This window comes from Schistocerca americana, chromosome X, assembly GCF_021461395.2.
Source record: "Schistocerca americana isolate TAMUIC-IGC-003095 chromosome X, iqSchAmer2.1, whole genome shotgun sequence".
NCBI lineage: Eukaryota > Metazoa > Arthropoda > Insecta > Orthoptera > Acrididae > Schistocerca > Schistocerca americana.
Genome location: NC_060130.1, coordinates 727,341,807 through 727,354,204, shown reverse-complemented (window position 1 = coordinate 727,354,204; position 12,398 = coordinate 727,341,807). Strand labels below are relative to the sequence as shown.

Sequence of the window (12,398 nt, the reverse complement as noted above, 5' to 3'; positions counted from 1 at the left end):
CTATATCTGGTAAATTGAAATCTTCACCTAATACTATAACATGCTGAGGAAATTTATGTGAAATGTATTCCAGATTTTCTCTCAGTTGTTCTACCACAAATGCTACTGAGTCGGGAGGTTGGTAAAAGGAGCTAATTATTAACCTAGCTCGGTTGTTGAGTATAACCTCCACCCATAGTAATTCACAGGAACTATCCACTTCTATTTCACTACAGGATAAACTACTACTAACAGCAACAAACACGCCACCACTGGTTGCATGCAATCTGTCCTTTCTAAACACTGTCTGTGCCTTTGTAAATATTTCAGCAGAATTTATCTCTGGCTTCAGCTAGCTTTCCGTACCTATAACGATTTCAGTTTCGGTGCTTTCTATCAGCGCTTGAAGCTTCGACAGTTTACAATTACAATACCGATTGCTGCTTAGTCCCCGCATGTCCTGACTTTGCCCCGCACCCTTTGAGGCTGTTGCCCTTTCTGTACATGCCAGAGGCCATCTCACCTACAAAACCGCCCAGTCCACGCCACACAACCCCTGCTACCCGTGTAGCCATCTGCTGTGTGTAGTGGATTCCTGACCTATGCAGCGGAACCTGAAACTCCACCACCCTATGGCGCAAGTCAAGGAATCTGCAGCCCACATGGTCACAGAACCGTCTCCGCCTCTGATTCAGACCCTCCAATCGGCTCTGTACCGAAGGTCCGCAGTCAGTCCTGTTGACGATGCTGCAGATGGTGACCTCTGCTTTCATCCCGCTAGCGAGACTGGCAGTCTTCACCAAATCAGATAAACACTGGAAGCCAGAGAGGATTTCCTCCGATCTATAGCGATACCCGTCATTGGTGCCGACATGAGCGACCACCTGCAGATGGGTGCACCCTGTACCCTTCATGACACCTGGAAGAACCCTTTCCACATCTGGAATGACTCCCCCCGGTATGCACACGGATTGTGCATTGGTTTTCTTCCCCTCCCTTGCAGCCATATCTTTAAGGGGGCCCCATTACGCACCTGACGTTGGAGCTCCCAACTACCAGGAAGCCCACCCTCTACAACCGCCCGGATCTTGCAGACTGAGGGGGCAACCTCTGGAAGAGGACAAGCAGCCATGTCCGGCCGAAGATCAGTATCAACCGGAAACAGAGCCTGAAATCAGTTCGTCAGGAACTGCAGAAACCTTCCGTTCAGCCCTCCGGAATGTCTTTCGCCCCCTGCCACACCTCAAGACGACCTCCCACTCCACCACAGGTGAGGGGTCAGCCTCAATGTGGGCAGTATCCCAGGCAGCAACAGCCGTAGTCCGATCGGAGGATGCGAGGGACGAGCTGGCCATCCCCAACAAACCCCAGTCCGGATCCCCACAGTGATGCCCACTGGCAACAGCCTCAAGCTGTGTGATCGAAGCCAACACTGCCTGAAGCTGGGAGCAAAGGGTGCCAACTCAGCCCGCATCCTAACACAGCAGTCTCAGTCCCTATCCATGCTAAATACTGTTGTGCAAAGAATGTCTGAACGTATCTACAGGGAGCACAAACAATTCGACACAACATTTAAACAGTTATTAAAATACAAGACTGCCTAGTAAATGCAATAATGCTACTACTTGCACAATGCTGACACACTGCTCAGCGACAGAAGGCTAACTGTACTGTCAGTAACGTACAAAGATTATTTAAATAAAATAAACAAATGACAGACGACTACGCAACTTTACACGTCACAGATATTAAAATGCAAATCTGCACCTGCTAATTACGAAACTACACAATGATTTGACGGATTTAACTGAACAAGTGCGCTAAGAACACTCAAACAAATTTTCAACTTTACTACTGCACTTATATGAACGATAATAAGCCACTTGCTGCTACTTGCGCAGTGCTGACACACTGCTCGGAGGCAGAAGGCAAACTGTCAGTACTTAAGTAATCGAATTGAACTGTTTAATTTTATTATTACTGTTATTAAAATAGTAATGAGAGCGACCATAACTGTACTTTAGATCTGCATCTGAACAACATCAAAACATTCCAATACATTTCACTCTACTTGAAAGCACCAGCAACATTATGAAAGATACCAGAGTGAAGGAAAAGCTTATATTTCTATATTGCACGTAACACCACCCGACTGCATAATTTCTTAATCAGAGTATTTCAGATATTGGTTTCATATTAAATTGTTTTAAGGTACAATGCACCCTCATGTTTTGAAAGTAGTATTTTTTTTTTAAACTATATTCAAATTTAAATTAAGGAAAATCCGTACCAAAAAGCTACATATCTCTGACGAACAAGAGAAGATCCCGATATTACCATCATACACCGAAGTGACAAAAGTCATGGGATACCTCCTAATATTGTGTCAGACCACCGTTTGCCCAATGTGGGGCAGCAACTAATGTGGCATAGATTCAACAAGTCGTTGGAAGTCCCCTACAGAAATACTGAGCCATGCTGCCTCCATAACCTTACAGAATTGCCGAAGTGTTGCCAATGCAGGATTTTGTGCACAAACTGATCTTGATTATGTGCCATAAACATTCACTGGAATTCATGTCCGGCAATCTGAATTGTTTGAATTGTCCAGAATGTTATTCTAACCAATTTCTAAAAACCCAGTGATTGGTGCATTGTCATCCATAATAATGACATCGATTTGTGGGAACATTACGTCCATGAATGGCTGCAAACAGCCTTGAATTTACTGGCCCTAACAATTTCCTGTCAATAATCGGTCCACACCGCGCCATTATGGAGCCACCACAAGCTTGCACAGTGTCTTGTTGACAACTTGGGTCCATGGATGTGCACCACACTAACTTTACCATTAGCTCTTACCAACTGAAATCGGGACTCATCTGACCAGCCCATGGTTTTCCAGCCTAGGGTCCAATCGGATATGGCCACGAGCCCAGGAGAGGTGCTCAGATGTCATGCTGTCAGCAAAGGCACTCCCATTAGTTGTCTGCTGCCATAGCCCATTAACACCAAATTTCACTGCACTGTCCTAACATACGTTCATCGTATGTCCCACACCAATTTCTGCAGTTCTTTCATAGAGTGTTGCTTGTCTGTCAGCACTGACAACTCTATGCAAATACCCCAAATGCCACTGCACTGTCTGTGGTGAAAGGTAATCCTTGAAATTTGGTATTCTTGGCACTGTGGATCTTGGAATATTGAATTCTGTAACCATTTCCGAAATGGGCTGTCCCATGTATCAACGCCACCATCCATTCTGCGTTCAAAGTCCACTAATTCCCATCATGCGGCCATAATCACGTTAGATATTTTTTCACACGAATCACCCGAATACAAGGAACACCACCATCAATGCACTGCCCTTTCATACCTCTTCTACATGATGCTACTGCCATCTGTATATGTGCATATCATTATCCTGTGACTTTTGTCACTTCAGTGTAATGTCAACAATAGAATTCAGAAAGAGATACTCTTGTTCAGTGTTTAAAAGTGCTATGTGTTTCCACGTACTTTTCATACAATACTTTTGTAAACTTAACTGACTAAATTATTCACACAGAACCAACAAAGGCAGAACCACTTTACAGAGTGACAACTACATTACACATGAAATGAAAGTTTGAAAATGTAAGATAACTTTAAAAAGAAGTATGCTGCTGGATTTATCCACACCAAGGAAAGAAGGAAGTTTAAGGTGAACCATCACACTGACAACACTGTGTTTTGGTCCTACTTAAAAGTGTATTTTTCAGTGGGGCAAATCCAAATCAATAACACACAGAACACTAGTGTTGAGATATTTATTTGTAAAAATGTTCTTTCAGAATGTTATAAACACACTTTAAGAGCACCAATGCCCTTCTAACAGCATGAACGAAACTGGAACTGGGCTATACATTCTGCTGTTTTTCCACCTGCATATGAACCTGGAATAGATTATCTTCTGCTGTCACCACTGCCATTCAAAATTTAAATCTCTCCTGTAAATAAACGAATAATAAAAATCAAAAACAAAATAATTGCTTCAGTATTTTTCATAAACATGGATTAATTTCTGGACATAACTGTTAATATTTTTTCTTGCAACTCCTACAATTTAAATCAGTTCCCAATTTTCATTTTACAGAATTCAATGCCCAAAATATTTTTAAAAATAAAAAATTATTTTCTTCTTTATGTTTTGTGTATCATTTAAAAAAAAAAAGTAGTGGCAATTTCACCACCTACAACACCAATCAATAATTTGATATCTTACTGTGGTCTGCCTGTAATTTCTTAGTTTAATGCTTGGATTAGTACATTTTCTTTGGATGATTTTATATAGTTTCATGCAGTAGGAAATTGACAAAGACTGCTGCTTGTTTGTGAATATAATGCAAGTTGGTGGTTATCCAGAAACAGCTGGAAGCTGCACTGGTGATGGCTGATGAGCTTAGACTGCTGCCCTAAGCTGCAGGGACATATACGTCCCTGAGGTGAAAACACACACACTTCCAATGCCTTTAGAATATCCTGAAAACTTTGATGCCGCTGCATCATCTGATGCAGATCATCAGACTGATTTGTCCTTACTCAAGGGTGAGTGGTGGACTGTTGTGGGTTCAGCTATCTCTATGTTGAAGACCAGTGCGGGAACTGTTTTTATGGCAGCCGCCTTAGTCCTTAACAACAAGTTTGAGGTGCTACCCAATGTTGATAACACGCCTGAGCTGTACAAAGTCGGGGGGAAGAGGCAGGAGGCAGGAGGAGGAGGAAGAGGAGGCAGGAGGGAGGAGGAAGAGGCGGCAGGAGGAGGAGGAGGAGGCGGCAGGAGGAGGAGGAGGAGGCGGCAGGAGGAGGAGGAGGAGGCGGCAGGAGGAGGAGGAGGAGGCGGCAGGAGGAGGAGGAGGAGGCGGCAGGAGGAGGAGGAGGAGGCGGCAGGAGGAGGAGGAGGAGGCGGCAGGAGGAGGAGGAGGAGGCGGCAGGAGGAGGAGGAGGAGGCGGCAGGAGGAGGAGGAGGAGGCGGCAGGAGGAGGAGGAGGAGGCGGCAGGAGGAGGAGGAGGAGGCGGCAGGAGGAGGAGGCAGGAGGAGGAGGAGGCAGGCAGGAGGAGGAGGCAGGCAGGAGGAGGAGGCAGGCAGGAGGAGGAGGCAGGCAGGAGGAGGAGGCAGGCAGGAGGAGGAGGCAGGCAGGAGGAGGAGGCAGGCAGGAGGAGGAGGCAGGCAGGAGGAGGAGGCAGGCAGGAGGAGGAGGCAGGCAGGAGGAGGAGGCAGGCAGGAGGAGGAGGCAGGCAGGAGGAGGAGGCAGGCAGGAGGAGGAGGCAGGCAGGAGGAGGAGGCAGGCAGGAGGAGGAGGCAGGCAGGAGGAGGAGGCAGGCAGGAGGAGGAGGCAGGCAGGAGGAGGAGGCAGGCAGGAGGAGGAGGCAGGCAGGAGGAGGAGGCAGGCAGGAGGAGGAGGCAGGCAGGAGGAGGAGGCAGGCAGGAGGAGGAGGCAGGCAGGAGGAGGAGGCAGGCAGGAGGAGGAGGCAGGCAGGAGGAGGAGGCAGGCAGGAGGAGGAGGCAGGCAGGAGGAGGAGGCAGGCAGGAGGAGGAGGCAGGCAGGAGGAGGAGGCAGGCAGGAGGAGGAGGCAGGCAGGAGGAGGAGGCAGGCAGGAGGAGGAGGCAGGCAGGAGGAGGAGGCAGGCAGGAGGAGGAGGCAGGCAGGAGGAGGAGGCAGGCAGGAGGAGGAGGCAGGCAGGAGGAGGAGGCAGGCAGGAGGAGGAGGCAGGCAGGAGGAGGAGGCAGGCAGGAGGAGGAGGCAGGCAGGAGGAGGAGGCAGGCAGGAGGAGGAGGCAGGCAGGAGGAGGAGGCAGGCAGGAGGAGGAGGCAGGCAGGAGGAGGAGGCAGGCAGGAGGAGGAGGCAGGCAGGAGGAGGAGGCAGGCAGGAGGAGGAGGCAGGCAGGAGGAGGAGGCAGGCAGGAGGAGGAGGCAGGCAGGAGGAGGAGGCAGGCAGGAGGAGGAGGCAGGCAGGAGGAGGAGGCAGGCAGGAGAGGAGGCAGGCAGGAGGAGGAGGCAGGCAGGAGGAGGAGGCAGGCAGGAGGAGGAGGCAGGCAGGAGGAGGAGGCAGGCAGGAGGAGGAGGCAGGCAGGAGGAGGAGGCAGGCAGGAGGAGGAGGCAGGCAGGAGGAGGAGGCAGGCAGGAGGAGGAGGCAGGCAGGAGGAGGAGGCAGGCAGGAGGAGGAGGCAGGCAGGAGGAGGAGGCAGGCAGGAGGAGGAGGCAGGCAGGAGGAGGAGGCAGGCAGGAGGAGGAGGCAGGCAGGAGGAGGAGGAGGCAGGAGGAGGAGGCAGGAGGAGGAGGCAGGAGGAGGAGGCAGGAGGAGGAGGCAGGAGGAGGAGGCAGGAGGAGGAGGGCAGGAGGAGGAGGCAGGAGGAGGAGGCAGGAGGAGGAGGCAGGAGGAGGAGGCAGGAGGAGGAGGCAGGAGGAGGAGGCAGGAGGAGGAGGCAGGAGGAGGAGGCAGGAGGAGGAGGCAGGAGGAGGAGGCAGGAGGAGGAGGCAGGAGGAGGAGGCAGGAGGAGGAGGCAGGAGGAGGAGGCAGGAGGAGGAGGCAGGAGGAGGAGGCAGGAGGAGGAGGCAGGAGGAGGAGGCAGGAGGAGGAGGCAGGAGGAGGAGGCAGGAGGAGGAGGCAGGAGGAGGAGGCAGGAGGAGGAGGCAGAGGAGGAAGAGGAGGCAGAGGAGGAAGAGGAGGCAGAGGAGGAAGAGGAGGAAGAGGAGGAAGAGGAGGAGGCAGAGGAGGAAGAGGAGGAGGCAGAGGAGGAAGAGGAGGAGGCAGAGGAGGAAGAGGAGGAGGCAGAGGAGGAAGAGGAGGAGGCAGAGGAGGAAGAGGAGGAGGAAGAGGAGGAGGCAGAGGAGGAAGAGGAGGAGGAAGAGGAGGCAGAGGAGGAAGAGGAGGAGGAAGAGGAGGAGAGGAGGAGGAGGAAGAGGAGGAAGAGGAGGAGAGAGGAGGAAGAGGAGGAAGAGGAGGAAGAGGAGGAGGAAGAGGAGGAGGAGGAGGAGGAGGAGGAGGAGGAGAGGAGGAGGAAGAGGAGGAAGAGGAGGAGGAGGAGGAGGAGGAAGAGGAGGAGGAAGAGGAGGAAGAGGAGGAAGAGGAGGAGGAGGAGGAGGAGGAGGAGGAAGAGGAGGAGGAGGAGGAAGAGGAGGAGGAGGAGGAAGAGGAGGAGGAGGAGGAAGAGGAGGAGGAGGAGGAAGAGGAGGAGGAGGAGGAAGAGGAGGAGGAGGAGGAAGAGGAGGAGGAGGAGGAAGAGGAGGAGGAAGAGGAGGAGGAGGAGGAGGCAGAGGAGGAGGAGGAGGAGGAAGAGGAGGAGGAGGAGGCGGCAGAGGAGGAGGAGGAGGAGGAGGAGGAGGAAGAGGAGGAGGAGGAGGCGGCAGAGGAGGAGGAGGAGGAAGAGGAGGAGGAGGAGGCGGCAGAGGAGGAGGAGGAGGAAGAGGAGGAGGAGGAGGCAGAGGAGGAGGAGGAGGAAGAGGAGGAGGAGGAGGAAGAGGAGGAGGAGGAGGCGGCAGAGGAGGAGGAGGAGGAAGAGGAGGAGGAGGAGGCGGCAGAGGAGGAGGAGGAAGAGGAGGAGGAGGAGGCAGAGGAGGAGGAGGAGGCAGAGGAGGAGGGAGGAGGCAGAGGAGGAGGAGGAGGCAGAGGAGGAGGAGGAGGAAGAGGAGGAGGAGGCAGAGGAGGAGGCAGGAGGAAGAGGAGGAGGAGGCAGAGGAGGAGGCAGGAGGAAGAGGAGGAGGAGGCAGAGGAGGAGGCAGGAGGAAGAGGAGGAGGAGCAGAGGAGGAGGCAGGAGGAAGAGGAGGAGGAGAGGCAGGAGGAAGAGGAGGAGGAGGAGGAGGAGGCAGGAGGAGGAGGAGGAGGGAGGAGGAGGCAGGAGGAAGAGGAGGAGGAAGAGGAGGAGGAGGAGGAAGAGGAGGAGGAGGAGGCAGAGGAGGAGGAGGAGGAAGAGGAGGAGGAGGAGGCGGCAGAGGAGGAGGAGGAGGAAGAGGAGGAGGAGGAGGCGGCAGAGGAGGAGGAGGAGGAGGAAGAGGAGGAGGAGGAGGCGGCAGAGGAGGAGGAGGAGGAGGAGGAGGAGGAGGAGGAGGAGGAGGAAGAGGAGGAGGAGGAGGAGGAAGAGGAGGAGGAGGAGGCGGCAGAGGAGGAGGAGGAGGAGGAGGAGGAAGAGGAGGAGGAGGAGGCGGCAGAGGAGGAGGAGGAGGAAGAGGAGGAGGAGGCAGAGGAGGAGGCAGGAGGAAGAGGAGGAGGAGGAGGAGGAGGCAGGAGGAAGAGGAGGAGGAGGAGGAGGAGGCAGGAGGAAGAGGAGGAGGAGGAGGAGGAGGCAGGAGGAAGAGGAGGAGGAGGAGGAGGAGGCAGGAGGAAGAGGAGGAGGAGGAGGAGGAGGCAGGAGGAAGAGGAGGAGGAGGAGGAGGCAGGAGGAAGAGGAGGAGGAGGAGGAGGCAGGAGGAAGAGGAGGAGGAGGAGGAGGCAGGAGGAAGAGGAGGAGGAGGAGGAGGCAGGAGGAAGAGGAGGAGGAGGAGGAGGCAGGAGGAAGAGGAGGAGGAGGAGGAGGCAGGAGGAAGAGGAGGAGGAGGAGGAGGCAGAAGGAAGAGGAGGAGGAGGAGGAGGCAGGAGGAAGAGGAGGAGGAGGAGGAGGCAGGAGGAAGAGGAGGAGGAGGAGGCGCAGGAGGAAGAGGAGGAGGAGGAGGAGGCAGGAGGAAGAGGAGGAGGAGGAGGAGGCAGGAGGAAGAGGAGGAGGAGGAGGAGGCAGGAGGAAGAGGAGGAGGAGGAGGAGGCAGGAGGAAGAGGAGGAGGAGGAGGAGGAGGCAGAGGAGGAGGCAGGAGGAAGAGGAGGAGGAGGCAGAGGAGGAGGCAGGAGGAAGAGGAGGAGGAGGCAGAGGAGGAGGCAGGAGGAAGAGGAGGAGGAGGAGGCAGGAGGAAGAGGAGGAGGAGGAGGAGGAGGCAGGAGGAGGAGGAGGAGGAGGAGGAGGCAGGAGAAGAGGAGGAGGAAGAGGAGGAGGAGGAGGAAGAGGAGGAGGAGGAGGCGGCAGAGGAGGAGGAGGAGGAGGAGGAGGAGGAGGAGGAAGAGGAGGAGGAGGAGGAGGAAGAGGAGGAGGAGGAGGAGGAAGAGGAGGAGGAGGAGGAAGAGGAGGAGGAGGAGGAAGAGGAGGAGGAGGAGGCAGAGGAGGAGGAGGAGGAAGAGGAGGAGGAGGAGGCGGCAGAGGAGGAGGAGGAGGAGGAGGAGGAGGAGGAGGAGGAGGAGGAAGAGGAGGAGGAGGAGGCGGCAGAGGAGGAGGAGGAGGAAGAGGAGGAGGAGGAGGCGGCAGAGGAGGAGGAGGAGGAAGAGGAGGAGGAGGAGGCAGAGGAGGAGGAGGAGGAAGAGGAGGAGGAGGAGGCAGAGGTGGAGGAGGAGGCAGAGGAGGAGGAGGAGGCAGAGGAGGAGGAGGAGGAAGAGGAGGAGGAGGCAGAGGAGGAGGCAGGAGGAAGAGGAGGAGGAGGAGGCAGGAGGAAGAGGAGGAGGAGGAGGAGGAGGCAGGAGGAAGAGGAGGAGGAGGAGGAGGAGGCAGGAGGAAGAGGAGGAGGAGGAGGAGGAGGCAGGAGGAAGAGGAGGAGGAGGAGGAGGAGGCAGGAGGAAGAGGAGGAGGAGGAGGAGGAGGCAGGAGGAAGAGGAGGAGGAGGAGGAGGAGGCAGGAGGAAGAGGAGGAGGAGGAGGAGGAGGAGGCAGGAGGAAGAGGAGGAGGAGGAGGAGGCAGGAGGAAGAGGAGGAGGAGGAGGAGGCAGGAGGAAGAGGAGGAGGAGGAGGAGGCAGGAGGAAGAGGAGGAGGAGGAGGAGGCAGGAGGAAGAGGAGGAGGAGGAGGAGGCAGGAGGAAGAGGAGGAGGAGGAGGAGGAGGCAGGAGGAAGAGGAGGAGGAGGAGGAGGCAGGAGGAAGAGGAGGAGGAGGAGGAGGCAGGAGGAAGAGGAGGAGGAGGAGGAGGCAGAAGGAAGAGGAGGAGGAGGAGGAGGCAGGAGGAAGAGGAGGAGGAGGAGGAGGCAGAGGAAGAGGAGGAGGAGGAGGAGGCAGGAGGAAGAGGAGGAGGAGGAGGAGGCAGGAGGAAGAGGAGGAGGAGGAGGAGGCAGGAGGAAGAGGAGGAGGAGGAGGAGGCAGGAGGAAGAGGAGGAGGAGGAGGAGGCAGGAGGAAGAGGAGGAGGAGGAGGAGGCAGGAGGAAGAGGAGGAGGAGGAGGAGGCAGGAGGAAGAGGAGGAGGAGGAGGAGGCAGGAGGAAGAGGAGGAGGAGGAGGAGGCAGGAGGAAGAGGAGGAGGAGGAGGAGGCAGGAGGAAGAGGAGGAGGAGGAGGAGGCAGGAGGAAGAGGAGGAGGAGGAGGAGGCAGGAGGAAGAGGAGGAGGAGGAGGAGGCAGGAGGAAGAGGAGGAGGAGGAGGCAGGAGGAAGAGGAGGAGGAGGAGGAGGAGGCAGGAGGAGGAGGAGGAGGAGGAGGAGGCAGGAGGAAGAGGAGGAGGAAGAGGAGGAGGAGGAGGAAGAGGAGGAGGAGGAGGCGGCAGAGGAGGAGGAGGAGGAAGAGGAGGAGGAGGAGGCAGAGGAGGAGGAGGAGGAAGAGGAGGAGGAGGAGGCGGCAGAGGAGGAGGAGGAGGAGGAGGAGGAGGAGGAGGAGGAGGAGGAAGAGGAGGAGGAGGAGGAGGAGGAGGAGGAAGAGGAGGAGGAGGAGGCGGCAGAGGAGGAGGAGGAGGAAGAGGAGGAGGAGGAGGCAGAGGAGGAGGAGGAGGAAGAGGAGGAGGAGGAGGCAGAGGAGGAGGAGGAGGCAGAGGAGGAGGAGGAGGCAGAGGAGGAGGAGGAGGAAGAGGAGGAGGGCAGAGGAGGAGGCAGGAGGAAGAGGAGGAGGAGGCAGGAGGAAGAGGAGGAGGAGGAGGCAGGAGGAAGAGGAGGAGGAGGAGGAGGAGGCAGGAGGAAGAGGAGGAGGAGGAGGAGGAGGCAGGAGGAAGAGGAGGAGGAGGAGGAGGAGGCAGGAGGAAGAGGAGGAGGAGGAGGAGGAGGCAGGAGGAAGAGGAGGAGGAGGAGGAGGCAGGAGGAAGAGGAGGAGGAGGAGGAGGGCAGGAGGAAGAGGAGGAGGAGGAGGAGGCAGGAGGAAGAGGAGGAGGAGGAGGAGGCAGGAGGAAGAGGAGGAGGAGGAGGAGGCAGGAGGAAGAGAGAGGAGGAGGAGGAGGCAGGAGGAAGAGGAGGAGGAGGAGGAGGCAGGAGGAAGAGGAGGAGGAGGAGGAGGCAGGAGGAAGAGGAGGAGGAGGAGGAGGCAGGAGGAAGAGGAGGAGGAGGAGGAGGCAGGAGGAAGAGGAGGAGGAGGAGGAGGCAGGAGGAAGAGGAGGAGGAGGAGGAGGCAGAGGAAGAGGAGGAGGAGGAGGAGGCAGAAGGAAGAGGAGGAGGAGGAGGAGGCAGAGGAAGAGGAGGAGGAGGAGGAGGCAGGAGGAAGAGGAGGAGGAGGAGGAGGCAGGAGGAAGAGGAGGAGGAGGAGGAGGCAGGAGGAAGAGGAGGAGGAGGAGGAGGCAGGAGGAAGAGGAGGAGGAGGAGGAGGCAGGAGGAAGAGGAGGAGGAGGAGGAGGCAGGAGGAAGAGGAGGAGAGGAGGAGGCAGGAGGAAGAGGAGGAGGAGGAGGAGGCAGGAGGAAGAGGAGGAGGAGGAGGAGGCAGGAGGAAGAGGAGGAGGAGGAGGCAGGAGGAAGAGGAGGAGGAGGAGGCAGGAGGAAGAGGAGGAGGCAGGAGGAAGAGGAGGAGGAGGAGGCAGGAGGAAGAGGAGGAGGAGGAGGCGGCAGGAGGAAGAGGAGGAGGAGGAGGCGGCAGGAGGAAGAGGAGGAGGAGGAGGCGGCAGGAGGAAGAGGAGGAGGAGGAGGCGGCAGGAGGAAGAGGAGGAGGAGGAGGCGGCAGGAGGAAGAGGAGTAGGAGGAGGCGGCAGGAGGAAGAGGAGGAGGAGGAGGCGGCAGGAGGAAGAGGAGGAGGAGGAGGCGGCGGCAGGAGGAAGAGGAGGAGGAGGAGGCGGCGGCAGGAGGAAGAGGAGGAGGAGGAGGCGGCAGGAGGAAGAGGAGGAGGAGGAGGCAGGAGGAAGAGGAGGAGGAGGAGGCAGGAGGAAGAGGAGGAGGAGGAGGCAGGAGGAAGAGGAGGAGGAGGAGGAGGCAGGAGGAAGAGGAGGAGGAGGAGGCAGGAGGAAGAGGAGGAGGAGGCAGGAGGAAGAGGAGGAGGAGGCAGGAGGAAGAGGAGGAGGAGGCAGGAGGAAGAGGAGGAGGAGGCAGGAGGAAGAGGAGGAGGAGGCAGGAGGAAGAGGAGGAGGAGGCAGGAGGAAGAGGAGGAGGAGGCAGGAGGAAGAGGAGGAGGCAGGAGGAAGAGGAGGAGGCAGGAGGAAGAGGAGGAGGCAGGAGGAAGAGGAGGAGGCAGGAGGAAGAGGAGGAGGCAGAGAG

General features: G+C 57.0%; 3 protein-coding genes across 3 annotated transcripts in view; 2 read left to right on the top strand and 1 right to left on the bottom strand.

Moving 5' to 3' along the window:
- Positions 1-3,774: 3,774 nt before the first annotated feature.
- Positions 3,775-12,398, bottom strand: part of LOC124555697 (ubiquitin carboxyl-terminal hydrolase MINDY-3 homolog) — a 90,255-nt gene continuing 81,631 nt past the window's right edge. Inside the window, exon 10 of the mRNA XM_047129702.1 lies at positions 3,775-3,968. The gene's annotated coding sequence lies outside the window, so the exon portion shown is untranslated. The remainder of the gene's footprint in view (positions 3,969-12,398) is intronic.
- Positions 6,967-7,662, top strand: LOC124555698 (glycine-rich cell wall structural protein 1-like; the record flags this gene model as incomplete). The annotated part of the gene is made up of 3 exons (XM_047129703.1): positions 6,967-7,015; positions 7,057-7,587; positions 7,619-7,662. Coding segments are annotated over 3 exons (624 nt in total), but the record flags the coding sequence as incomplete, so codon positions are not given.
- Positions 8,941-9,429, top strand: LOC124555699 (glycine-rich cell wall structural protein 1-like; the record flags this gene model as incomplete). The annotated part of the gene is made up of 1 exon (XM_047129704.1): positions 8,941-9,429. A coding segment is annotated over one exon (489 nt), but the record flags the coding sequence as incomplete, so codon positions are not given.